This window comes from Podarcis pityusensis (assembly GCF_964106645.2).
Source record: "Podarcis pityusensis genome assembly, chromosome: 14".
Lineage (NCBI taxonomy): Eukaryota > Metazoa > Chordata > Lepidosauria > Squamata > Lacertidae > Podarcis > Podarcis pityusensis.
Genome location: NC_138039.1, coordinates 22,507,620 through 22,533,421, shown reverse-complemented (window position 1 = coordinate 22,533,421; position 25,802 = coordinate 22,507,620). Strand labels below are relative to the sequence as shown.

General features: G+C 45.9%; 1 protein-coding gene and 1 long non-coding RNA gene across 2 annotated transcripts in view; both read left to right on the top strand.

Annotated features, from left to right (window-relative positions):
• The window catches only part of LOC308463285, a 447,382-nt gene that overhangs the window by 194,467 nt on the left and 227,113 nt on the right, over positions 1–25,802 (top strand). The window lies entirely within an intron of this gene.
• Positions 680–19,388, top strand: SOX8 (SRY-box transcription factor 8). The gene is made up of 3 exons (XM_080981527.1): positions 680–1,356; positions 13,544–13,782; positions 16,283–19,388. Exons 1-3 carry the CDS (start codon positions 923–925, stop codon positions 17,020–17,022), a joined length of 1,413 nt encoding a protein of 470 aa, XP_080837653.1. The 5' UTR covers positions 680–922; the 3' UTR covers positions 17,023–19,388.

Below are 25,802 nucleotides of genomic sequence, written 5' to 3'. Positions count from 1 at the left end.
GAGGAAAGCTACCCCCCTCCTGCCTTGCTGCTTGTGGGCTTCCCGGCAGCAGCATCTGCCCGGCCGCGGTGGGAAGCCAAACTTCGGCTGATGTTGCACGTACCTGGCAGGACTTCCCTCGGCTCCTTACGGTCCTCTAATAAGCTCCGTTGTGCGCAGTAAGGGTTACTCCCAGGTAACCGCGCACAGCCCCGCAGCCTGCTTTGTGTTGCAACTGAGGTCTGATCGGAGTTTAGTGTTTAAGCGATTAATTTAGCGTGGCTTTTTTATGGGGGGCGGAGCAGGAGATGCTGGAGAGAAATATCCTCTGCATGACTGCCCCCACCACCCCGCCAGAGGGAGGCTGTACTCAGGAGGTTACCGGGAAAGGGCAGCAAAGAAAACCATCCCGGTTACATTCAACGCAGTAAATACACTCATTTTTGGAAAGCAAAAAAAAAAGGGGGGCGGCTGCCTCTTTAAGAAGTCGGAAAGGGTCAAAGCCCCGCCCTCCTATGCAGATGAGACGGTCGGAGGCCGCCAATCGGAAGTGCGGGAGGGGAGGGGCTGCCTCGCCCCGCACTCAAAGAAAGTTGCTGGCCGGCTTCGCCGCTCGGCTTCTACTTGGCGACGTCGGTGGCTGCGAAGAGGACGCGTTTGGAGATCTCCGCTTTTTGCGCACGGGAGAGTTTAGCGCACTGGGGGGACTTGCTCGTTTGGCGCTGCTGCGGCTGCCGATTCCGCTCCGGAGGCTCCTACTGCTGCTGCTGCGGCTGGCCCAGCGTCGCTTTTCGCCCGGCAGGCGGCTTGGCGTTGTGCGCCCGGCTGCTTCTCCATCGCGCGCTCCAGGCACCGTGCGCTCCCGGCTGGCCCGTGCCTGGCTCCTGGGCCCCGCTGCTGGGGCGCCCCGCTCTTCCCGGCCGGCTCTACTCGCGCGCCGCCGATGCTGAACATGAGCGAGGAGCACTCCAAAGCCCTGGAGGCGCCGGGCAGCCCCGCGGGCACGGCCAGCTCCATGTCCCACGTGGACTCGGACTCGGACGCGCCGTCGTCGCCCGCTGGCTCGGAGGGGGCCCCGGGGGCGTCCTCGGCTTCTTCGCAGCGACCCGGCGGCGGCCCCAAAGGCGAGCCGGGCGACGTGGACGAGCGCTTCCCGGCGTGCATCCGCGACGCCGTCTCGCAGGTGCTGAAGGGCTACGACTGGAGCCTGGTGCCCATGCCCGTCCGCGGCAACGGGGCGCTGAAAGCCAAGCCGCACGTCAAGCGGCCCATGAACGCCTTCATGGTGTGGGCGCAGGCCGCCCGGCGGAAGCTGGCTGACCAGTACCCGCATCTGCACAACGCCGAGCTCAGCAAGACGCTCGGCAAGCTGTGGCGGTGAGTGGCCGGGCCGGGGCGCGCGGGGCTGGGCTGGACGGGGCGGACGAAGCGCAGCAGCCCGCGGTGGGGAGAGGGGTCGCGCCTGCGAGGGCAAGACGCGCAGAGAACGGAAAGGTGACGGCCAGGGACCTTTCCCTTTAAAGTTAACGCGCCCCGACGGGAATGAATGGGAGTTACTTCCAAGGAATACACTCAAGTAAATGGTGTGGGATTCCAGTCCGAAACAGATTGATGACAAATTAATTGCATTAGAACACCAGTGGGAGTATTTAAAAAAAACAAAAAAAGCGAAATTTTAAGATTGGGATAGCCTTCCCTTTTTTTCGGGGGAGGAGTGTATGTTACATTTTTTGCTTTCCCCGCAGCACTTAGGAAGCAGACCTCTTACTTTTTGGTCTGCTATTGTATTTTATCTTATCTTATCCCTCCCCTTCCCCCTTTTAGCAAAAGGTAGCCCAAGGTGCTCCAGTAAATATAATGTCATGGCAGAGTGGGTTTGAACCCTGTTCTCCCAGTTCCTACTCTGACACACCATTTCTTTATGCTTGCTGTAGTGTGGTTGGAAAACTTTCCAGACATTTAACGGTGTATGAATTTAAGTACATAAATTAAGACTTTATGGGTATTAAGGCCCCTTTGGAGAGATTAGATGGTGTTCAATTTCTCTCTCCCCAAACCTATCCTTAATGTAGATGGAGTAGGGTTCATTTGAACTCAATTTCATGTTTGTTTTTCTGGATCTCCAGATTTGAAGAAGGTGAAACATAAACTGGGGTGGGGGTGGGGGGAGGCATCTGAGCTTTTTAAAAAATTCCATCAAACCCATCTTATTTCTTCCCAATTAAAATTAGTGGAGCTCTCCCCTCCCCCAGCATTTTGTGTCGAAAAAAATTAATTCCGTTGAAGTTTGTGCTGCTTGTAAGAAAGACTGATTAGGAAGTGGGGGAAACGGACTGAAAAAAACAGGGAGGTCATAGGAGTCACTTTTTGTGAGCATTATGGAGTTAGTGATGTCTCTTCCCAAAGGAGCACTGTATGAAACATTTCCTAACCATTCCCAAGTTTCGAATCACCTGGGGTGTCTCTTGCTGTTACAGTGGGGGGCCCAGTAGAGTCTCCAGCAGCTCTTCGGCTGATAAATCCCAAAGTCCGGGAACACCTGGTGGAAATCAAAGGCACAGGCAGCATAATGAGGGACAGCTGGTGTGGAGGGGGGGGGGAGAGAAAGAAACATCAAGGTTCAAATCAGGGACATTTCTGCTGCTTGAAAGGCATGCACTTTAAACCTACCCACCACCAAAGCACCCCCAAATTCCCCCAAACTTCTCCAGGCTGCCTCTTCTGTCTTGGCAATTCTGATGGTTGCTGGGAGCAGCATGGATCTCAGTTGTGCCTCACTGCCTGGGTGGAAAAGCATGTGAGGTGTGCTACGGCATTGCTTTCAAGGCCGCAGTGGCCTCCTAGCAACCTTGAAGCATCCAGCTGTCTGGTTGCGTGGGCGAAAATCCTACTTAGTGCCCCCCCTTTCCTCCCAAACTTTTCTCTCCCAAAGCATTGCACACTTTGGAGGGCTATTCCCCCCCCCCCCCAGTAAATGTGATATTAAAAGGGCACACTCCTCAGAGCTGTGAAGGGCCCACTATTCAAATATTCTTATTTTTCTTTAGAGGCTTTGGGAATTGGGTATGATTTAGTTCAATAACCCAATGGGTTATTTCTTGGCTCTGCCAGTTTTTCTCCTCCTGTTTCGGAAGAAATAGCTATCAATCTATTACTTATTTCCTATTATTACTTATTTAAAAATTCAAAACTTTAATTAGTGCCAGTAATGTGTGAACAGGATGCGGGCCAAACCCAGACTGGCTCATCTGGCTCAGTGAAGTCTGCCCTGACAGGCAGCAGCACTCCAGGGTTTTGGGAATACTCCTTTGCATTTTTTAAAGACCCATTTCATTGCCTCTTCATAAGGAATAGAAGAGCGCCGTTTTCATGTCAAAAACAAGAGTCTTGTGGAACCTTTGTAGGCTGAAATATTTCATCTGCAGGTCTGTGCCTGTAAAGCCTATGCCTAGCAATTCTGTTGGTTTTTACGAGGTGCCACAGGAGTTTGTTTTGTCTCTTGGTTAGTGTCTATTTTCCTCTCAAGGATGGCAGTGCTACCCTTGACACCTTTGTGGGTGTGAGAGTGAATCTGTTGACATTTCCATGTGGTATTTTCAGACCAAGTCTACTTCTGTTAGGATTTGCTCATAAGAGGCGTTGGGTTGTTCCGAAGCCTGTGATTCGGAAAATTAAAGCCATAGGAAGCGGACTTATATTGTTTCAGACTGTTTGGTCCACCTAGTTCAGTATTGTCTATGCTGTCAAGGGTTTCAGAAATAATTCCCTTCCAGCCCTACCTGGGGATTGAACCGAGGACCTTTTACATGAAAAACAGATGCTTATCCACTGAGCTATGGCCGTTTCCCATTTGGACATTGGGTGTGTGGCAACAGGGTAAAGTTGTGTTAAAGCTACTGCATTTTCCTTCAGGCTCCTGGACTACTAAACTTGAACCCTTGGTTAGAAATGTCAACACTTTTTTAAAAAAAAGGTTTTAATGATACCTTCATGTAACCAATTACCGTATTTTTCGCTCTATAAGACACACCAGACCACAAGACGCACCTAGTTTTTGGAGGAGGAAAACAAGGGAAAAAAGGAAAAAATAAATCTGAATCTCAGAAGCCAGAACAGCAAGAGGGATCGCTGCGCAGTGAAAGCAGCAATCCCTCTTGCTGTTTTGGCTTCTGGGATAGCTGCGCAGCCTGCATTTGCTCCATAAGACGCACAAACATTTCCCCTTACTTTTTAGGAGGGAAAAGTGAGTCTTATAGAGCAAAAAATATGGTACTTTGAAGGAATAACAAATATAAATACTGAATGAAAAATGCAACTGGTACCACCTCCCAGCGCCACATTTTTTTTAATTTTTTAAAAACCTTACTTGCATTATTATTAATGTAAATAATTCTTCGATGGTACTAGTACAGAGCAGTCTCAACTCTCTCCTTTCACTTTGAAGGGATAAGGAAATGGGGGAGAAGGTCCCCCCCCATTCCGTAGCCACTGAACTTAATGATAGTAGAATCATAAAATTGATCATTCTAGTCCAACAATGCGTTCTCTCCAGGTTGTAATAATCAAATTGACTGTGCCGTATTTATTGCATGCGGTTTTAAGGCTGTGGCAAAGGGTCCAAAAGAAGTAGAATGCCTGCAGCAAATAGACGAAGCAGCAGCGACTGACCTGGCCAGTCCTCGTGGAATATCAAACTGCGTAGCAAAAATAAATCGTGCCAGCAGTAACTGTTGACTTGGCTTCGTCAGATTAGTGAACCACCTTTGCAATCTGCCAGCGCTTTCCTTCTAGATTATTTGCTCATGTTTTCTCAGTAGCTGCTGCAAAGAATGTAATTTGATAAGATGGTAATACTACAACATAGTACTGATACAGTCCATTTCAAGTGTGGTGCCTATATTATCTCTGCATTAATCTTTGCCACAGCTGCATAAGGTAGTCCAGTATTATTATTCCCATATTGCAGAGGCTGTGGCTGAGAGAATAGTGGCTTGCCCAAGAAATCTCCCTACTGAGTTTATTATGACTCAAGTGAAATTTCATCGAGGGTTCTTCGTCGCTCACAGCTCATTCCTTTAACAATTGCCTGTGCTGTGAGCCCCACCAGACTGGTGATCTTCAGCATGCCGTTGACTCAACAGTAGTGCATTAGTGGTGGTTAAATACTGGACCATCCAAACGTCATTTTGCTGTAGCAGTAGCTCTGTGATGGCTCCCCAGTTTTATTGCACTCTTGCATTATAGCGCAGCAAAAGCAGGAGACACGCCCTGAGACATTTGTGGCATAAAAAGTTACAGGATTTCAGGAGGAAGCTACAGAGTATGCGCAGATTGGAAACACAGCAGTGCATCTGCCCCAAGACTTTTGCGGGCACAAACAGCATTGAAAGTGCAATCACATGCAGTGTAACTGGCCTAGTGTCGTCAATGTTAAATGAAAAGGACATCTGTCTGCATTTGATGCATGTGCTGGGCACCGTTTCTGGGATAGTTGCATGATCAACATATGTGCTTGGAGTCTAGTGTAAGAGGTGGAGGGGATACCATGAGTCATTTAGTCCAGCTCCTTTTCATAAGGCTGGAAATCTATAACATCATTGTCAGAAGGGAACCCTTTTTGTCCTTGGAAGGGGATTGTGATTTTTGCCTTTCTCCAAGCTGTTCTGCTTAATATTCCCTCTGAGGCTAAAGCTCCCCTTACATCAAAGTAGGTACCAGTGAATATAGTGGAGCCAGTCCACAAGCATATATTCCTGAGGGATAGCTTGGTTGGTAGAGCATGAAACTTTTAATCCCAGGGTTGTGGGTTCAAGCCCCATATTGGGTGAAAGATCCCTGCAGTTAGACTAGACGATCCTCTTGGTCCCTTCCAATTCTGTGAATAAGGTCACCATGCACACCCATCTCCCCAAAAGGGACATGCTGTCGCTCCTTGTTTTAGGATTGAGTCACTCATCAGATGGGCTGTGTGTGTAAATGGATCATCCCACTTCTGATACCACATACGACTTTCCCTTCAGTTTTGACACGGGATGGTTCCCAGTGGAGCTAGTTTGCACCTTGGCTGTCAGTAGGCAAGGCATCCAATCATTTTTACCTAAGTGCATGTGAATTATTGGCCTCTGTTTCCAGGATGCCTTTAAAATACTCCTTGTCAACAAGTTGGGAAGTTTGACTTAGTAGCCTAGAGCAGCCAAGTACACTGATGCAGCCGATCAACTGACAGCCTTATTATTTTAGCTCTTTTTTAAAACAACAACAACAAGATTATTGCTCAGAGCAGGACGGGCACAGCTGAAAGCAATGCAACACACCCCTGGAGCTTTAGGGAGTAGCCTCTTAGTGTCTCTCCTATTCGACCAGCTGGATTTGCATGGATGCATTTATGCAATGCTTGGCTACAATGTGCTCTGACGTATAATGAGTTTAAAACCTTTGCGGAATAGTTGTGTGTGCTCGATCCAGAACCGAAAAGATGCAGTGTTAAGGTTGGCGGCATAATACTACATAACAGTGCCATCTGATGCAAGTTTGCTCGGAAGGCGTACATTGTTAAAGAGCTAAGTTCAGTGGGGCCTCTTTCCTAGGACTGCAGTTTCAGTATGTTCCCAGTAAGCACATGTACCTGAACACAGGCTGTATGTGTGTGTCTGTGTGCATGCACACATACACTGTAAAGGGAGTGGGCCACAAATGGAGAAGCCATGGTATTGAAACCCGCTCTTTCCTGTTCAAAGCACCAATAATGTGTGCGTCCAAAGACTTAAGCACAGTCCGTGTTTATAGCAAAGGGTTTGGAGTTGTTGTTCACATCCCTGTTCAGTGCTGCAGCTCAGCGGCTGATGGTGGACTGGTCACTCTCTCAGCCTAGCTTATGGTACGGAAGATAGAGCGACCAGGATGCTGTTGCACACGGCCCCATGATAGCTGCAGACAAGGTGAAAGAGTATATGAAATATCCCCCACTGCAATCCTATATATCACTGTTTTGATTTATGCCCCGCTGAGGCAAATGGACCTTACTCCCAGGTAAATGAGTCTAGGATCATGGCCTCATTCTCACGGAATCAGGAAGAAAAGTAATATTTGGATGGAAAGGACAAAAACTGAGCACTGTTCCTTTTAGATCAGAGCTGGGCAGAAAGTAGATCAGGGTCTGTTGGTTGAACTGGGGTGAACTGAAGATGTCATGGATTTCTGGCTTCCAGGGAATGGACCATAGGTTAATTGTAGAGGATCTCCCTTGCATGCAGAAGGTGTCAGGTTCAATCTCTGGCATCTCTAGGTAGAGCTGTGAGATACTCGCTGTCTAAAAACCTTGGGCAGCTGCTGCCAGTCAGTGTAGACAATACTGAGCTAGATGAACAGAGGGTGTGAGTTGGTATTAGGCAGTTTCCTTTCCATCTTAGTATCTTCTAATTGTTTAAACAATGGCAACCACAGAGTTACTCTTCTCTTAAACTATACTGCTGAAATGATGAAAGCTGTATGTGTTCAGTAGGAATGGCTTTTTGGTTTGGGAGGAATGTGAGCACAGGTCAGTTTTGGTACTCAAAACCGAATTCCTGGGCTCATAATTCTTTTATTCTCAGTAAATGTCTTGAGCATCTGGCTCCAGTTGATAGAGCTCTGGGTTCTAGCAAAACACTCAGAGTAGCTCCCGCAAGCGTGAAGTCTGCTCACTCCTGCTATAAGGTATTAAAGCGTAGCCAGGGAAAGCTCTCAACGTGCACTCTTTTTTGTTTTTGTGTTTGCAGTTTAATCTTGAGCATATCCAAGGTGAAATCTGTGCCTTTGAACATTGCTGTGAACCTTTGCCTCTCCCTGTAGAACCTGAAACAGCACTCCTGCTTTTGCTCCCAGGTTAATTTAATGGGTGAGGTGGTTGCCACATTGAACTTTTCTGCCCCTGGCACCAAAACCTCTTATGCTGCCAGCTGTGACTATTTGTAATCTATTGGCAACCGTCTGCAGTCCAGTGAAATTGACTGATAATTAATGGTCACTTCTAGCATCAGTAGCTCCTGAGCTGTATGACTTACTCGCTAAAGCAATTTGCAGTCGCTTAACTTTTCCTCTTCCAGTTTGCAACCCCCCCCACCTTTAAACGAAGAGAGTCTGTTTTTAACCTTCTGCTGATCCCAAATGGAATTTTTTTTTTAAAAAACCAGCATTTTGGTCTAGTGCCAAACATGTCAAGGTCCCTCTAGAAGAACCGAATTATTTCCCGAGGCTTGGGAGCCTGGAGCCTTTCGGCTGCTGCAATCGTCTCTCATAACAGGAACCATTTCTTTATTTTTTTGTTCTGCACACAGTTGTGTTTCTGTTCATCCAGGTGAATCTCAAGCCAATCTTCTGGGACAGTGGGGACCTGGTCCCCAAACTAGGGAATGTCCAGTATCCCAGTAACTGATTAGTGTTATCCAAGGACGCCAGAATGTAGGAGCAGAAATTGCTCTTTGTAAACAGAGCAGAGCACGGGAAAGGATTTGAGAGGGGGATATGGGAGGTTTGTTTGGCTCCTGGTGTTGGGGTGTGCAATTTCAGATTTCCATTCCATCTTACTTCTTTCTCTCCTGTTTAAAAGCAGTGGCGGCACCGGAAAAAAATTCTTGGAGGGCACAGAAAAGGGCAAATTATATTTCCAGGTGGGCAAGAGAGAAAAACGATGGCTTATGTCAATGACAGGAGTTCAGCATTCAGGACACTTGCCCCTCTGCCCCCTTTGGGCACCCCCTGTGTTTTAAGGTGGCAGAAGCTCAAGGGCATGGCATCTGCTTTGCACACAAAAGAACCCAAATTCAATCTCCAGCAGCATCCCCAGGGAGGGCTGGGAATGTCCTTGTGCCTGAATCCTTGGAGGGCTGCTGCCAGGCGCTGTAAAGGTAAAGGGAGGGACCCCTGACCATTAGGTCTGGTCATGGCCGACTTTGGGGTTGTGGTACTCATCTCGCTTTATTGGCCGAGGGAGCCGGCCTACAGCTTCTGGGTTATGTGGCCAGCATGACTAAGCCGCTTCTGGCAAACCAGAGCACTGCACAGAAACACCGTTTACCTTCCTACAGGAGCAGTACCTATTTATCTACTTGCACTTCGTGCTTTCGAACTGCTAGGTTGGCAGGAGCAGGGACCGAGCAACGGGAGCTCACCCCCTTGTGGGGATTCGAACTGCTGACCTTCTGATCGGCAAGCCCTAGGCTCTGTGGTTTAACCTACAGCGCCACCCGTGTCCCTGCCAGGCGTTGTAGACAGTACTAAATTGGATGGACTAGCAGTCTGACTCTGTATAAGGCAGCTTGTTCTGTTCCTTGAAAAAATAAAAATTGCCGGCCTCTCACAACTGCGGGAAATGGCTTTTGCTGCAGAGAACTTGATTTTCGAAAGCAGACCAGGCCAACTCTACAATCCTATGATTCTCTTGCCTGTCCTCCCTTTTGGTAATAGCCAGTTGCCAGTGAAAACAGCAAGTCTATTGAGCCCCTGGATCTGATGTGATGTGGCGCATTTGGCTGGATGAGGATTGTTGGTTGTGTAAGCACGAATTTAAATTGCTCATGCGTTTGTGGTGCTTTAGAAATAACGAGTGACGTACAAGATTAGTCGTACTTGGAGCTAGACCCATTGAAATGAATGGAGTTAAGTAAATTTAGTTTATTGATTTGGGTAGTCTGACTTAGCTGGATATCACACAAGTGTCTATTTGGGCTCATATTATTTAGCAGTATCTTCCCTTTGTTTAAGCCTTTCATAGTTAAGTGGAATTTTCCCGTATAAACATATGGAAATTAAATGAATGAAATACGCTTTGCCTGTAATCTTTTATTTGTCTCTTGCAAATATTATCAAGTAGTTTCCTGGAAAGATTTGCAAAAAATAAAAATTGTCACTTCCTCTTCATACTCTGGGTTGTAGCCAATGCCAGCCCTACTCAGAGTAGATGCATTGAAATTAATGGACGTTGCTAACTTAAGTTCAGTACAACTTGGTTAGGTATAACCCTTGGTGTTCGCTAAGAGCTAATAGTGTTCTAACAGTGCAATGCTATCCACACGCACATACCTGGGAATAAGTCTGGTTGAAAGCAGTGAGCTTTACTTCTAAGTAGTGATACCTAAGATTGTGCTGGGTGAACTTTGTGGTTCAGGGTCCATGTTTTCCGTGCATGTTAAAAGTTCTATGGATCAAAAATATGGTAGAATACGCAGGAGAGAGATACTTGTGCATATGGGGAGAAGGGGGTACAAGGACAGGAAAATGCTAGCAGGTGCAAAGGAAGGGCTTTAAAAATCATCATCATCATTTGCTCAAGCTGACTATTACAGTAGTACCTCGGGTTAAGTATTTAATTCATTCCAGAGGTCCATTCTTAACCTGAAACTGTTCTTAACCTGAAGCACCACTTTAGCTAATGGGGCCTCCTGCTGCTGCCGCGCCGCCGGAGCACGATTTCTGTTCTCATCCTGCAGCAAAGTTCTTAACCCCAGGTACTATTTCTGGGTTAGCGGAGTCTGTAACCTGAAGCGTATGTAACCTGGAGCATATGTAACCCGAGGTACCACTGTATTTAGTTTGCAAGTCCTCTTGTCAGCTAAGAGAGTATTAGAGACTTTGAAATGGTGTAAGCCTCCTATATGGAACAGACAAGTGTGTATGGAGAACAAATGCAGGAGAGCTGCAACGATAAAATTAAAACTCGGGGATGGAGGAAGGTGGTGGCTGTTGTAATCTGGTTTGTGTTGGTGCTTAAATATGCGTGTCCCAAACTCACCCTTTTCACTGCTCTAGGATAACATTTTGGTATAGCTACTTTGCTTTTTCCTTCTTCCTCAGATCCTACCCCAAAGTGTTTCTCCCCCACCCCTCTGCCTTCATCTCTCTGTAATCTCTCCTCCTGGAGTCTGGAGGGAAGGCTAAGGACTCTTAAAAACGAAACCTTGGGTTCCTCTCTGACTCACGGCTCTCAGCCCCTGAATGCAAATCTTTTTTCACAAACTGCCAGCCGAACAGTGTGATCGATAAACTGCTTAATGCCACCACAGCAACAGCGGTTTTAAATTGAAGTTACCTGCCAGACCCACAAGGGCAGCTTATGAGGGAGGACAGTATATGGGTCCCATTTTTCCCTGTAAAAAGGTGAGGGTCAAACCAACAGCTACAACATGGGAGTGCAAGCAAGGCTGTGTGGTGATCAGGATCTGATACATTTTAATTGTATTGGTTTAAGTGGAAACACTAGAGTAGAAGTCTTTTTTTATGAAGTATCAGTTGGCAGTAATAGCAATAGGAATAATAAAGATATAGCAGTCCATCCGCTGAGGTTTTCTCCTAAGTAAATGCTACTTAAGTTTATTTATATGCTGATTTCCCACAAGCATTCAGTAGGACTCGTTCCAAATAAGTGTGCAACAGATTGTATTTTGACTGTGGGATCCTATACATGTCTACTCAAAGGTAGATTTAATTGAGTCCCATGTAGCTTTCTTCATGCTAAATGGATTTAGGATTGCAGCCTGAACAAGTTTACACTGAAATTGCGCTCGTCTTCTCTGCCTGGAAAGTTTGCTTGATGGATATAAAATTATGTAAAATGAGAAGGGTAGAGTGACTAGAGAAGAAGAAAAACCAACATTTTGTATATTGTTGTGGTTCAGGATTTCTGAAACTTGTAACAAAGATTAAAGAATACATTCCAAAGATTTGGAAATACTCGAAAGACTCGCCTGTAAAATAATGTTTAACTTGGGTATTGTTCGTTGCAGCAATGGGAAATCTGATCTGTTATATGCAACTGGTAGGAGAGCTGTATATAATTTCATTAAACCCTTTTTAATGGAAAACTGGATTCTGTTCAGGAGCAGAAAGTCGCTGTTGAGTTCCAAATTATACGTGGTTATTTATATAGATAATTGCTATACTGCTGTTTGCGCAGACAAAAATAATTTTAAAAATCATAAATTAACACATGTAGCAAATCACTAAAGAATATTTACTGATAGCAAGAGCAGGACTGATCAGTGTCTCCTCCTTCAAAAGCATGCTGGAAACAATGTGTCAACCAGCCACCTGAAACCATAAAGAGGTTGGGCCCCCCCCAGACCCAGGTCCTACCTTAGAAGGAAGTTCAAACACAAGGAGCCACCACTGGAAAGGCCATGCCCCATGCCTTCATGCCATGTTCATCATACTGAGGAGGAATCCTCAGAAGGGCCTCATGAACTGAAGGCAGAATTCAGCTGAAGCTGAACATTCAAGTCTTACAAATTTCACTTGAGAGTAAAGCAGAATGTCAAAGCTCTCCAACTGGAATTTTCTGCTTTGGCTGGTGTTTTCAAAGTTTCTATATAGTCCTATACACATTTATCTGAAAATAAACCTTGAACTTAACGGGATTAGACATGCATAGTATTGTTCTGTTCTAAGTTACTTTGTAATATCAGTTAAACATCTAAATTTTTAATTTTTCAAAAATCTTCCTAAAACACATGAAAACAATTTCCTGTTAAATATGAAGCCCATGCTGTGATGTGATATCTGGGAATGTGGAAGAAATTCAGTCCAATCTGCAATTAAATGCAAACCTACCTAATTTGCACTTTTCTGAAACAGCCGTCCTTCAAAATTTGTATTGGGGGGAATTGTATTGCAAAAATACATATATTAAGCAGAATTGCATGCAAACATGTACATTGGGGGGGGGATGCACTAAAATGATGAATTTTCATGAAGACTTTTTTAAAAAAGAAAAATTGCAAACTGATGTGGAAAATTGAATTTAAGACTGGAAAAATGAAGTGGTAGCATTCTCCAGTAAGAGAAATGCTCTCTTTACTTACACTGGGGCAGAAGTGTGACCTTTGACTTGGCTTTCCAGACCAACACACTTGAGACATATATGGCATAAAGCAGGGGTCAGCAAACTTTTTCAGCAGGGGGCTGGTCCACTGTCCCTCAGACCTTGTGGGAGGCCGGACTCTATTTTTTTAGGGGGGGGGGGAATGAATGAATTTCTATGCCCCACAAATAATCCAGAGATGCATTTTCAATAAAAGCACACATTCTACTCATGTAAAAACACGCTGATTCCTGGACCGTCCGCGGGCCAGATTTAGAAGGCAATTGGGCCAGATCCGCCCCCCAGGCCTTAGTTTGCCTAGCCATGGCGTAAAGAGATTGTTGTTGTTTAGTCGTTTAGTCGTGTCCGACTCTTTGTGACCCCATGGACCAGAGCATGCCAATCCCTCCTGTCTTCCACTGTGTCCTGCAGTTTGGTCAAACTCATGCTGGTAGCTTCGAGAACGAGAAGCTCTCGAAGTAAAGAGATTAGATTGCAGTAATCTACCGTATTTTTTGCACTGCACCATAACACTCACTTTTTTCCTCCTAAAAAGTAAGGGGAAATGTCTGTGCGTGTTATGGAGGGAATGCCTACGGGTGGCATGCCTACGGATTTTCCTCCTCTAAAAACTACGTGTGTGTTATGGTCAGGTGCGTGTTATAGAGCGAAAAATACGGTAGTTTTTGAATGGAAGCAATGATTTTAATCTCTCTTTTTTCTCTCCAAAAGTTTGCTAAGTGAAAGTGAGAAGCGTCCCTTTGTTGAAGAAGCCGAGCGCTTGCGAGTCCAGCACAAGAAGGACCACCCAGACTATAAATATCAGCCACGCAGGAGGAAAAGCGTCAAGGCAGGCCAAAGCGATTCTGATTCGGGAGCCGAACCGAGTCATCACAGTGGGAACCAGATCTACAAAGCAGACACTGGTCTGGGATCCATGAGCGAAACTCACCACCACAATGACCACGCAGGTAAGGAAAGGGGAGGGCGACAGATTTATAATGGGAAACACCGAGAGGGCTGCAAAAGTCACTCAAGGTGTAATTGTTCACAATGTATAACAGTGTAACAACTTATAGACACAATGCTAAAATGTAGTATATATTTAATAAATGAAAGGGCATGTGCCATTTCACCCTTTTTCAAATGCTCTTCCCAGTTGCCAAGCAATTAAGTCACATCTACCGCATACATTTAAAGCAAATAGCTTTTCTAAAAGAATCCTGGGAACTGTAGTTTAAGCGGACTGGCAATTGTAACCCTCAGAAGGGTAATCTACAGTTCCCAGGATTATTGGGGAGGGAGTGCCTTGACCTTTTAGAGCGGTAGCGCAGTGCAGTGCTTTCAGTGTCTGGTGTGGCTGTGTCCTTGGAGAAAACAGCATCTATATGCAATGACAGGGCGCATTTTCTTTAAAAGGGAAGGGATCTAGCTACAGGTTAGAGCATCATCTTTGGCTCAATCCCCAGCATCTTCAGATTGGACCAGGAACCTTTTGGGTAATATTTGGGCTCACCTGTTCCCCCTTTGCTAGTGAACAAGGGGAGAACCCAGCCCATTGCCCACTCTTACCTCTGCACTCCTGTCTCTTGCCCAACACTTCCTTGCAAAAAAAAAAAACCCCACAGGGATTCCCTTCACAGCTATCCGTTCTTTGCTTCTGTTCCTACTTAGTGGCGCCGTCGGTGCAGCTCTTTGAGCAAATATCCAGGGTGCCTCTTGGCAGAATGAGAAGGAGGGTCCCCCAAGGCAGCAAAGTGAGACTTGACCACATTTTGAAGTCAGTGAGCATCAAAAGAGCCTGTCTGCTGGATCAGGATGAAGGAGGCTCATCTAGTCCAGCATCCTGGTCTCACAGCGGCCAACTGGGAAGCCATCTGCAAGGATGGGGAACCTGGAGCCTTCCAGATGTTATTGGATTCCAACTCTCATTGTCCCAGGGCTGTCAGATACTTTTGCTGAAAACCATCAGTCATCACAAAAATTACAAATAGTTACATTGCGAAGTACGTTTTCGCATCAGTGGTTCCCCATGTCATGCAGTAAAATCTCCTGTGGCATGTTGGGCTGCTAAGACAGGCACAGAAGCCTTGCATAATTTTCTGCCATTTATCAGCAGGCAACGTATTTTTCCCCATAATATTCGGAACAGGGAAACTCTCTGAAAAATCCCTTGGAGAAATCACTTCCTGGAGAATTGTGTGGGGATCGATAAAATTCTCACTGAAGAATAGTTTCCACCTCTTCCTGGCTGCAAGTAACATCAGTGCTGATGGATGGATAGATATTCTAGCATGTCTCCCATCTAAATACGGAGGAGACATAGTTTGAAATCTCAAGGTTGTGGGTGCCTTCCGTGTTGCATCAACCAATAATTAAACAGAAATAATCTGGAAGGCCATAATCAAATTTCACAGAATAATAATAAATTAAGTTGCATAGTTTGGAGATGATTCTATTGGCTGAGGTTGGTGGGAGCTGGAGTGTGACAACATCTGGGAAGATGGGAAAGTTTGTCCACCCTAATCTAAAGCTGCCCCCCCCCCGAATCCAGCATCTAAAATTACCCAACCATACCACTGCCCACTCCAGACTTAATCATGTATTAAATATCTACCCTGCCTTTCCAAAGGAGCCTAGGGTGACAAACATCAAAATGTTAAAACAATACATAAACACACTTAAAATGTGTAAAAGCCAGCTAAATTTTTTCCAAAGCAATTAAAGAAAAACATTTCAAAACATTTAGAGCATCTAAAAGTGTTTCAAAGTGATCACATACCCTCAAAGTTACTGGCCAGTATATGTCAGCCATCGGATGCCTGGGTAATACGGTACTTGCCAGAGCATCAGAGCTTACCCCAGGAATCTTGTCTCAATGCTGAGCCCAGGGAAGTGTGCTTGTTCTCTCATTTGGAGGAGTGTGTGTGCCTCCATATCTATGGAGAACTTTTACATGTGACTGCCCCATTCATTTCAGTGAAAGAAAAAGAGGACCACAAACCAGCGTAACTCTGCATTTCAGCATCCGCATTCCATGCAGGGCCCACTCCTTTGCATCGCTACTTAAAGAGGGTCTTTGGGTAGCAAGGAGAAATTTTAGATCAGCAAAATGGGGGAGAAGGTTGACGTTTGGCAGTCCCAACTCAAGCCTTCACTACAACTGCTTTTAAGCTAAGGCAAGAGATCAGATTGTGGATCTCTAATTTGTCTGGCTTGACCCCTCAGTCAACCAGCTAGCCCCCTCGATGGAAGCTGTAGACCCAAACATCTGGAGGGTACCATATTGGGGCACTGGTTGGTATAGACCAGAGTGGGGAACCTCCAGATGTTTCTGAACTCCCAAGATTCTGTGTGATCCCTGTTTTCCTTTGGGTCCGATGTTGGCGCTAAGGGACCACTAACCCAAGACGCTTGAAACGGCTTGTTCTGAACAGTGCTCACATGGCTTGAAATGTTCTTTGTCTCCAGGGCAGACCCACGGGCCCCCTACCCCGCCCACCACCCCCAAGACGGACCTCCACCACGGGGGCAAGCAGGAGATGAAGCACGAGGGGCGCCGCCTAGTTGAGAGCGGCCGGCAGAACATCGATTTCAGCAACGTCGACATCTCTGAGCTGAGCAGTGAGGTGATCAACAACATGGAGACCTTTGACGTCCACGAGTTTGACCAGTACTTGCCGCTCAACGGCCACTCTGCCATGCCGCCTGACCACGGGCAGAACTCTGCGGCAGGGTCTTACGGGCCCGCCTACCCCCACCCGACCGGCAGCAGCGGGGCTGGAGCCCCCCAGGTTTGGACTCACAAGAGCCCTCCCGCCACCTCGCCTCCCTCCAACGAAAGTGGGCAGCAGAGGCCCCACATCAAGACAGAGCAGCTGAGCCCTAGCCACTACAGTGAGCAGTCCCACAGCTCCCCGACTCACTCCGACTACGGCTCCTACACTGCCCAGGCGTGCGCCACTACTGTGTCCTCGGCCACGGCCACGGCCTCTTTCTCCAGTTCCCAGTGCGACTACACAGATCTCCAAAGCTCCAACTACTACAACCCATACCCTGGCTACGCTTCCAGCCTCTATCAGTACCCATACTTCCACTCCTCGCGCCGGCCGTATGCCACCCCGATCCTCAACAGCTTGTCCATCCCTCCCTCGCACAGCCCCACCACGAACTGGGACCAGCCGGTCTACACAACTCTGACAAGGCCTTGAGAAGGACGGAAGGAGTTGTTGAAGACCTGAGGTCTTCCCTGGACCCCCTCCCCCCCCAAAAAGTATGCACTACACAAGTTCAGAAATGGAATGAAGAAGGCGCAGCCCGTGAAAGGAGCACCCCCATTTTCCCGTCCCAAGTGCCTCCTGTTCTTCTGTAATGACTTGGCCATCTGCTCCAAAACGCTTTTGAAAAGTTTCCAGAAGACAAGAGTTCTATTTTCTTTATTAATAATAATAATTAATAATAATTAATAAAGCATCTGGACTGATGGTTTCCTTTGAATACATGAAGGACAGTATATTCTAACTCCTCTGTGAGGACTTAAAAGAGAAGTGCCACAATTCGTACGCAGGACAGTGCAAAGTTAAGGAGACGACAAAGGCATTCCGGGGTCTATTGCAATGTGAGGATGAGTCGGCCTTGGCGCACAGAACCCACCTAGATTTTAAAAATCCTAATCATTTAATAATATTGAGGGACCACTTGAGAATCTTTTGGGACCTACCAACCAACTAATGTCAGAATTCCTTTGATTTGTAATCAAGAGTTCTTCTAAGCAAGGTTTGGCTGTAATTAACATTTTTGTTCAGAAGCTTAAAAAAAAAGTATGTTAAGCTCAGAAAAAGTGTCTTTTTGTCATTGTTTTGGGGTAAATCTGTTAAATATGTATTTATGTTCTGTGTAATTTTGTCTTTTTTTAATTAATGAAGTAATTCTGTGCAAGAAGTAGATTTTTTTTTTTTAAAGAGATTTTAAGGAGCATAAACTAGTGGAGAAAATATGGTTTTCCTGCTCCTTAAAAAGAAGGTGGTGCAGTGCTTTGGTTCAGCCAGTCTTAAAAGCAAATCTGAAATGCTTCTCAAAATAATTAAAGTGGTTATGGAAGGATATTATGGAAGGGAAGTGATGGATTAGTTTTCAGGGGGAGCAGGGAGAAAAAGAATCCTTACTGATGGTATTTCCTTATAATTTGTTGAGGAGTTATTATAACATTGATACTAAGTTATAAATAACATATATTTACTTCTGACCATGTCGGGCCAGAAATGAGGTCCATCAAGTCTAGGATTCTATTAATGAAAGAAACTAGCCAGCTGCTGCTGGGAGCTGATAAAACAATGATCTCAAGGTCCTGCCTGTGGGATTCCTCCTAAACACCTATTCTTGGGTTGGACTCGATGACCCTAAGGTCCCTTCTACAGTTCTATGATTCTAATTAACAGGTAGACTTTTTCTGATTATGGTGCTTCTCTTTTGCCATTGGGGCTTATAGTCCCTGAGAGCTCCAGCCCTCCATGAATTGGTCACTATCTTTTCCTTTCCCCCAAAAGCCACTGAGGCTCATGGCAGTACCCTCTCCACCTCATGAGGTTGAGAATCCTAAAAAGGCAATTATCGGTTGTATGAAGGAACACTGAGCCTATTGCCATTGGGATCCAAAGGAAGGTAACCCCCTCCCCAAGGTCCAGTATTATGGGAGAGGGACGCAAACTCCATAGGACTGGTCCTGGAATGATCAACAATTGTGTCTCGAGAGTCTCTTAAAACAAAAATATTGACAGGGTTTAACCAGTTCCTAGTTATGGTTTTTCATGCTTATTCCTTCCTGGAAATGGTTAAAAACAGGCCCAATGTTAATTTGGAAGAGCTCCCTTCTCTCTCCAGCGAGGCTACTTCAGCATGAATGTGGAAAAAGGAAAATGGCAATAAGCGTACCCTCCCCATGCCAATTAGTTTCAACACATTAAATTAAATTTGAAGGCATCATTGGATTTTGGGACTGTGCTTGGGAGCACAGCTCGTTCTTGAGAAATTACATTTTAAGCAGAAGTTACGGATTGAGTTTCACTTTAATGTTGCCTATTTAGGGACCAGATGTCATCCTTCAAAGCTGTGAAAATAAAAACGTTCTCCACTATATTTTGGTTAGTTTTTTAGATGTAGACTAATATTTTGTTGATGTTTTGTTCCATTGTATGCTGAGCATATAATAACCATCCAACTCTAATGGTAACGTTGTGCCTTTTAAAAGAAAACTTTATAAATCTTTAAAACTTTCAGAGGTTATCTTATCTTTTCTACGTTTTCATATTCTTGGGGGTTTTTGTTTTTGTTTCCATTTTGCTGAAAGGTGTTTCTTCTTTCTTTTCTTTCTTTCTTTTTTGCATATTGCCTTTTGGGAATTTGGGGGGAGGTGGGAGAACAAAACGGGGAGGGGCAGCAGCGGCTCCTTATGCAATCTATTTTTCTGTAAAGTTTGAAGGTCGTCTGTTGTTATCTGTTCTGTTCACTAGCTTTTGACTAAGTACTGCTAACTTTTGTACAGGTCCATTTGATAAAATTAAAAAAAAAATGCCTTTTATCCAGCAGTCGCTGATATATTCATTGAAATAAGATATTCGTTTGTGCATGGGAAGTTCCCATGGGAATAGGGAATGAGAGGCTGTTCTGCGCCCCCCCCCCAGCACTGTGGGGTGCTCTTTTCATTTAAATGGGGTGCAAGGTAACCCTTGGGTGACAGGGCTGTCTTCTGGGGGCAGGGCTCATTTGGGCATAGATTGTAACAGATTGACACTAAGGTTTAATTGCCATTTCTGGCATACATTCCAGATTACGCTTTTAAAAAATTAAGAGCACTTGGACTTAATGTTGGGTTTCGAATCTCAAAGGGAAGCCACTCAGTTACCTATTTTTGTAATGGTTGAGGTGCCTCAAACCATGGCTGGGGGACTGCTGGCCAGCCACATGGCTGCTGGAGTCCAGATTGCATCATCCAGTACAGTCTGTGCTCAGGGATGATAGAAATCATAGCCCAACAGCACCCCCAAGGGGGGCAAGTTCCCTGTCCCTGCCTGAACCCTTCTCAGACATTCAGAAAAGTGGCTGGTGGATCTATGGGCAGGGAGGATTCACCCCCAACACACCTGCATTCATTACAAGAGGGGTTCTCAACCTGGTCCACGAGCATCACTCAGGGTGTCCTTGGCATGGCTGTATTAAATACTTGCATTGTTTTGTTGATACTTTTTATTGCTTCTCTTATTTCTCACATTGTAAGTTAATTGTATTGCAAATTTAATTCCACGGGCTGCAAATCGTACTACCATATACAAAATAAAAAGAAGCAATAGAAAACCATAGAGCTGCTTGCGCAGTGCATTAGAGTTGCTGCAGCAGGCAGAGAAATCATGCAGGGGTCCACCAGAACCTTCAGCAATTTTCCAAGTGTTCTAATGGGGGAAGTTTGGGAAGCACTGCATTAGAACATTTACATTGTCCATGGATTTGGAACTTCTGGAAAGGGGCTCGTGTTACACAGTCCTATTTAATGCTCTACAACAGGAATGGGGAACTTGTGACTTTCTGCATGTTTCCGGAGCAGTTCCCATCATCCTGGCCCTGGCATCTGGCCATCCTAGCAGGGGCTGATGGGAGGTGGAGGGCCACATCTTCCTCCAGTGTGGTGTAGTGGTTAAGAGCAGTAGACTCATAATCTGGGGAACCGGGTTCGCGTCTCCGCTCCTCCACATGCAGCTGCTGGGTGACCTTGGGCCAGTCACACTTCTCTGAAGTCTCTCAGCCCCACTCACCTCACAGAGTGTTTGTTGTGGGGGAGGAAGGGAAAGGAGAATGTTAGCCGCTTTGAGACTCCTTCGGGTAGTGATAAAGCGGGATATCAAATCCAAACTCCTACTCCTCCTCTTCTCCTCCTCTTCCCTGCTCTCCAGCACTAGAGATCATCATGACCTGCCAGCCTTGGAACTAGAGTCAGTTTGTTGTGTACTCATGCGTATGCATGTCCTCTCCCACATGTGCACAATTCTTCCATTTTTAAATAAAAAGAATGCATGCAAATTCTCACTGTTTCACACATTTTAACCCAAAGGGTGCATTTTAATATACATTTAGAGATGCTTTTTTTAAAAAAACCCAAAAATACCAACATGTGCAGAAGCCGAAGGATAGCTGTGCTCTAATCCACATGCATTGCAGTTGGTAGGACTAGGTGACCCTTTCGGTCCCTTCCATTTCTACAATTTCTAATCCAGGAAGTGTGAATCGGGTTGGTTTCCGTAAAAATGCAGTGATGCTTAAAGGATTCTGCTCTGGCTATGTGGACTACAGCATGCAGCTTCTGAAGCCCCTCTGCCTAGTGTCCCTGGTGGTCTTCCCATAAACAGCCCATCTTTTGATCACTGTGTCACTCAAGAGAATCAACAAGTCTCCATATCTCTTCCTTGGAAATGTATGGAGAATATGTGTGCTGAAAAGGAAAGGCCCAATGCCAGTCTGCCTTTAGGGCAGGGTTGGCTAGGTTGGTGTCCACCAGATGTCCTTAGAGTAACACCCAGTCTTGGCCACCATGGTCAATTGTCATGAATAATGGGAGTTGTGGGTCTAACAAGATCTGGAGGACTATAGGTTTGCCACCCCTGCTCAAGGAAGAATGATTTGGTCCCTAGATTTCTTCCACATCCTATCTTGATAAACCTCATACATCTAAGCAGGTGTGTTTCATGCCTGGTCAAGAAGCCAGGAGTTCTCCCACTGCTCAGCATCTCCAGGCAGGGCTAAGAAAGACCTCTGTCTGCACCAGTGTAGACCAAGCACAGGGAATCTGGCCCTCCAGATGTTGCTGGACTATAGATCCAAACATCCCCCAACTAGTGGCCATACTGCCAAGGCTGATGGGAGTTGTAGACCACAGGGTCACCATCCCTTGTGTAGACGATGCTGAGCTAGATGGACCAATGGTCTGACTCAGTGTAGCTTCCCATGTTCCTATGGGTAAGTAAGTCTGAAACCTTGGAGAGCTGTTCCCAGTCAGTATAAAAAGGTAAATAGGTAAATGACCCCTGGACTGTTAAGTCAAAGGGGACTATGGGGTGTGGTGCTCATCTCACTTCAGGCCAAGAGAATCAACGTTTGTCCACAGACAGCTTTCAGGATCATGTGGCCAGCATGACTAAACTGCTTCTGGCACAACGGAACACTGTGACGGAAGCCAAAGCGCATGGAAATGCCATTTACCTTCCCGGCATAGCGGTATCTATTTATCTACTTGCACTGGTGTGCTTTTGAACTGCTAGGTTGGCAAAAGCTGGGACAAAGCAGCAGGAGCTCACCCCATCACATGGTCCTTCCGATCAGCAAGCCCAAGAGGCTCAGTGGTTCAGACCACAGTACCTCCTGCGTCCCTGCATCAGTGTAGACAGTGGTGAGCTAGATGGACTGCATCTTTATTCACTAGGCTCCAAATGTATCAAAACCCACTTGGTCTGTCAAAGCCTCATCCCCATGATCAGGTGAAACCTGCCCCTGGTTCCACCCACCCATAAAAAGGAAAACTCTGGCAGCTGTGTGTGCTTCGAAGCAGCCTGCAGGTCTTAAGATGCAGACAGTGGAGTGATTCTTATGTAGTTGTGTGTCCTGTCCCCTAAGGGCATGTTGGGGAGTTTCCAGCAGGGCTGGAACTGTTGCAAGAATGTAAGTAGAGTCTGGCTGCTGGATCAGGCCAAAGTGGGCCCACCTACTCTAGCATCCTGTCCTCACAGTGGTCAAACAGATGTCCCAAAGGGAAAAAGCCCGCAAGCAGGACCAGAGTTCAATGGCAGCCACACCCTTTCAGATCTTTACCTATCCCAGGCGATTAGAACTACAGAGAGCAAGTGGGGGAGCAGGGTTCAAATCCCACTTGGCCATGAAGCTCACTGGGTGACCTTGGGCCAGTCAGAGTCTCTCAGCCTATACTACTTCACAGGGTTGTTGTGAAGATAAAACCAAGGGAGAACCATGTATACCATATTGAGCTCCTTGGAGGAAACATGGCATATGAATATAATAATAATAATGAAAGAAGGATTGTTGTGCTGGATCAAGCCAGTGTCTTATCTAGTTCTCACACTGGCCAACCAGAGGGCTTCATGGGTAGTCCACAATCAGAACCTGGGTACAACAGCAACTCTTCCCTCCCACTGAGAGCCAGTGTGGTGTAGTGGTTAAGAGTGGTGGACTTGTAATCTAGTGAACCATGTTCGATTCCCCACTCCTCCACATGCAGCTGCTGGGGGACCTTGGGCTAGTCACACTTCTCTGAAGTCTCTCAGCCCCACTCACCTCATAGTGTGTTTGTTGTGGGGGAGGAAGGGAAAGGAGAATGTTACCCGCTTTGAGACTCCTTCGGGTAGTGATAAAGCGGGATATCAAATCCAAACTCCTCCTCCTGCAGTTTCCAACAACTGGTATTCATAAGCATTTCTGCCTTTGACTGTGGAGGCAGAGAATGGCCATCATGGCTAGCAGCCATTGATGACCTCGTCCTCCATTAATTTGTCTCATCCTCTTGTAAAGCCATCCAAATTGGAGACCATCACTGCTGATGACGGCCCATGGGGCCACCAACTTGTTGAAGTTCAGGAAGTTTGGTGAATACCTGGAGGCTCCCTAGGAACTTGTGGTTCCATGACAGAAGAAAGGTGGGGATATAAATGCAAGAAAAGTAGCCGGAAGAAGGGTGAGATGGAATTCTCAAAAGAAGAAACAGGAAGGGAGGCAAACCTGTGCTCTGCCCTACATGTTACTGGGCACCCAAATGACTGGCCATACATGACTGGAGCTGATGGATATCCCAAGAACTTTGGGAGGGCCACTTATTACCAAAGCTTGTTCTATACAATCTCAATAATTTGAAATGAGCATGCTGCTCTTAACTCCACAGACTTTCTGTAATTGGTCTGTGGACTGTACACACACAATAAAACTGATTGATTAGGTAGGGGAAAACTTCGGGCTTCCTGTTGGGGGCTGCAAGACCTGGGATTAACTTTGGTCTCCAGATGGCCAACAGTAAATAAAAAAGTGGTTAATAACTTTGGTGAGCTGTAGTAGGTGTCGTCAGGGGCTGGCTCTGGGGCACTGTGGGAAATTTAAGTTCCCAGCTCCCAGAACCATCTGCTTTTTAAAATGTCCAGGGATGCAAACGAAGCTGCTTACAGTGGTTCTATCAGGGAGATAACAAGGCTTGTTGATGTCTGAGGCAAAGCAGCCCACATGGTCTCTCCCTACCTACTTCCCCAAGGAACATCTTACTCAGGGCCCATCAAATGATTTTGTCACTCGAGGCTGTGAGATGTAAGATGGTGTCAAATTCTGTTCCAAATGCGTCCGTCACCTGCACCTCTGTTTCCATTCTCCTGCAGTTTGGCTCCTGACAAAAATGACGGCATTTGTCTGGCTGTCCACTGTGGTGGAAGGTTAGACGATTAATTAGGTAACTTGTCACATGATTATTACATCATCCCACCCAATTCATGTGAGGGTTAGTGGCGGGCAGAATCTTCTCAAAGCAGGGCCTGGGCAAGATGGCCCCAGAGCCAACAAAGAGGCTATGGAGGAAGCTGTCACCAGGGCACAGAGGGTGGGGCAGTGGAGCCACCTCACATGAGGTGAAGCAAGGTTTGCACTTGTCCCATTCTATATTGTCAGGCAATGGCTCTCTGGGGTTTAAGAAAGGAGGTCTCTCTCAGCCCTTTCTGCATGCAAATATTGGGTAATACTGTGCGGGGAGATGGTGGATTTTGTGTTATTGGACGTTGCAGTTCACTTGCAGGTTTATTCATTTATTTTCCATAGTTATATATATAGAGAAGAGGGCACCTCTGAGCATACACAGAGCGCCTTCCTTATCACAGAATCTTCTTATGTCTTGACAGTTCCACCAGCTATTTGGAATTCAGTCCAAACCTGGCTAGGACTTTGTTTTCAGCCATCACCCCTATCATCCAAGCTCCCCCCACCTGTCTTCAGTGGATCTTCTATATTTTACCCATTTGCAAACATCTCTAATCCTTCATAGGATGTGAGTGTCTATGAGGAAGTTCTCTATTAAATATCCATTTAAAAATAATAATCCTGTTATTTGATATATTAAGCAAATCTGGTTCTCCTAAGCTTAAAAACACTATTAGGTGTTGACCTCAGCCTACAAGGGTAAAAAAATCAGCAACGAATTATTAAAGTTCCTCTTTTTTCTCCCCATCCCCAACTGTATTTGGAGAAATCAAAATAAGCCTTCTAGTTCAGCAATACAGGTGTAGCATTGAGAACAAAGAAAGAGGAAACGTGTTTCATTGACGATCTTCAGATTTCTTCCTGATAACAGGGGGAAAGTCCCTCTTCTTAAACACAGCACCATTCATTAATATTCTACTGCCACTCCCATTTAGATTTCAACTTCCAGGGGAAGGAAATGGAGAACTTAGCATGAAAGACTTCTGTGTAATTTACATTTCGAGGCAGTGAGCAAAACAATAAGCCACGTGCAGCAGAGAGGAATCAAATCTCCACTGTTCTCTCCTTCCCCTGGCCTTGTTTTGGTAACCATGAGATGGGAGCTATAGCCAAAATTCAAGCTTGGTAGCTGCCAAGCATGGACCTCACTCTGACGGAGAATGCAGCCTCGAGAAAAATGTAGTTAAACGATAGGAGGGCAACTGGTGACATCCTATTTACTGACCAATCATTACCTTTGGGGGTTGATCATTCCATGTGGCACAGACCTGTTGGGCGTAACTGAAAACACTGCTTCAGTCAAAGAAAAATTCATTTAGACATTTTCAAGGCAAAAAAAGTGAGATGCTGGAATGCAGTAGTCAGCAACTGGAAAGCCTTGGATTGTAGTACAGTGGTACCTCGGGTTAAGAACTTAATTCGTTCCGGAGGTCCGTTCTTAACCTGAAACTGTTCTTAATCTGAGGTACCACTTTAGCTAATGGGG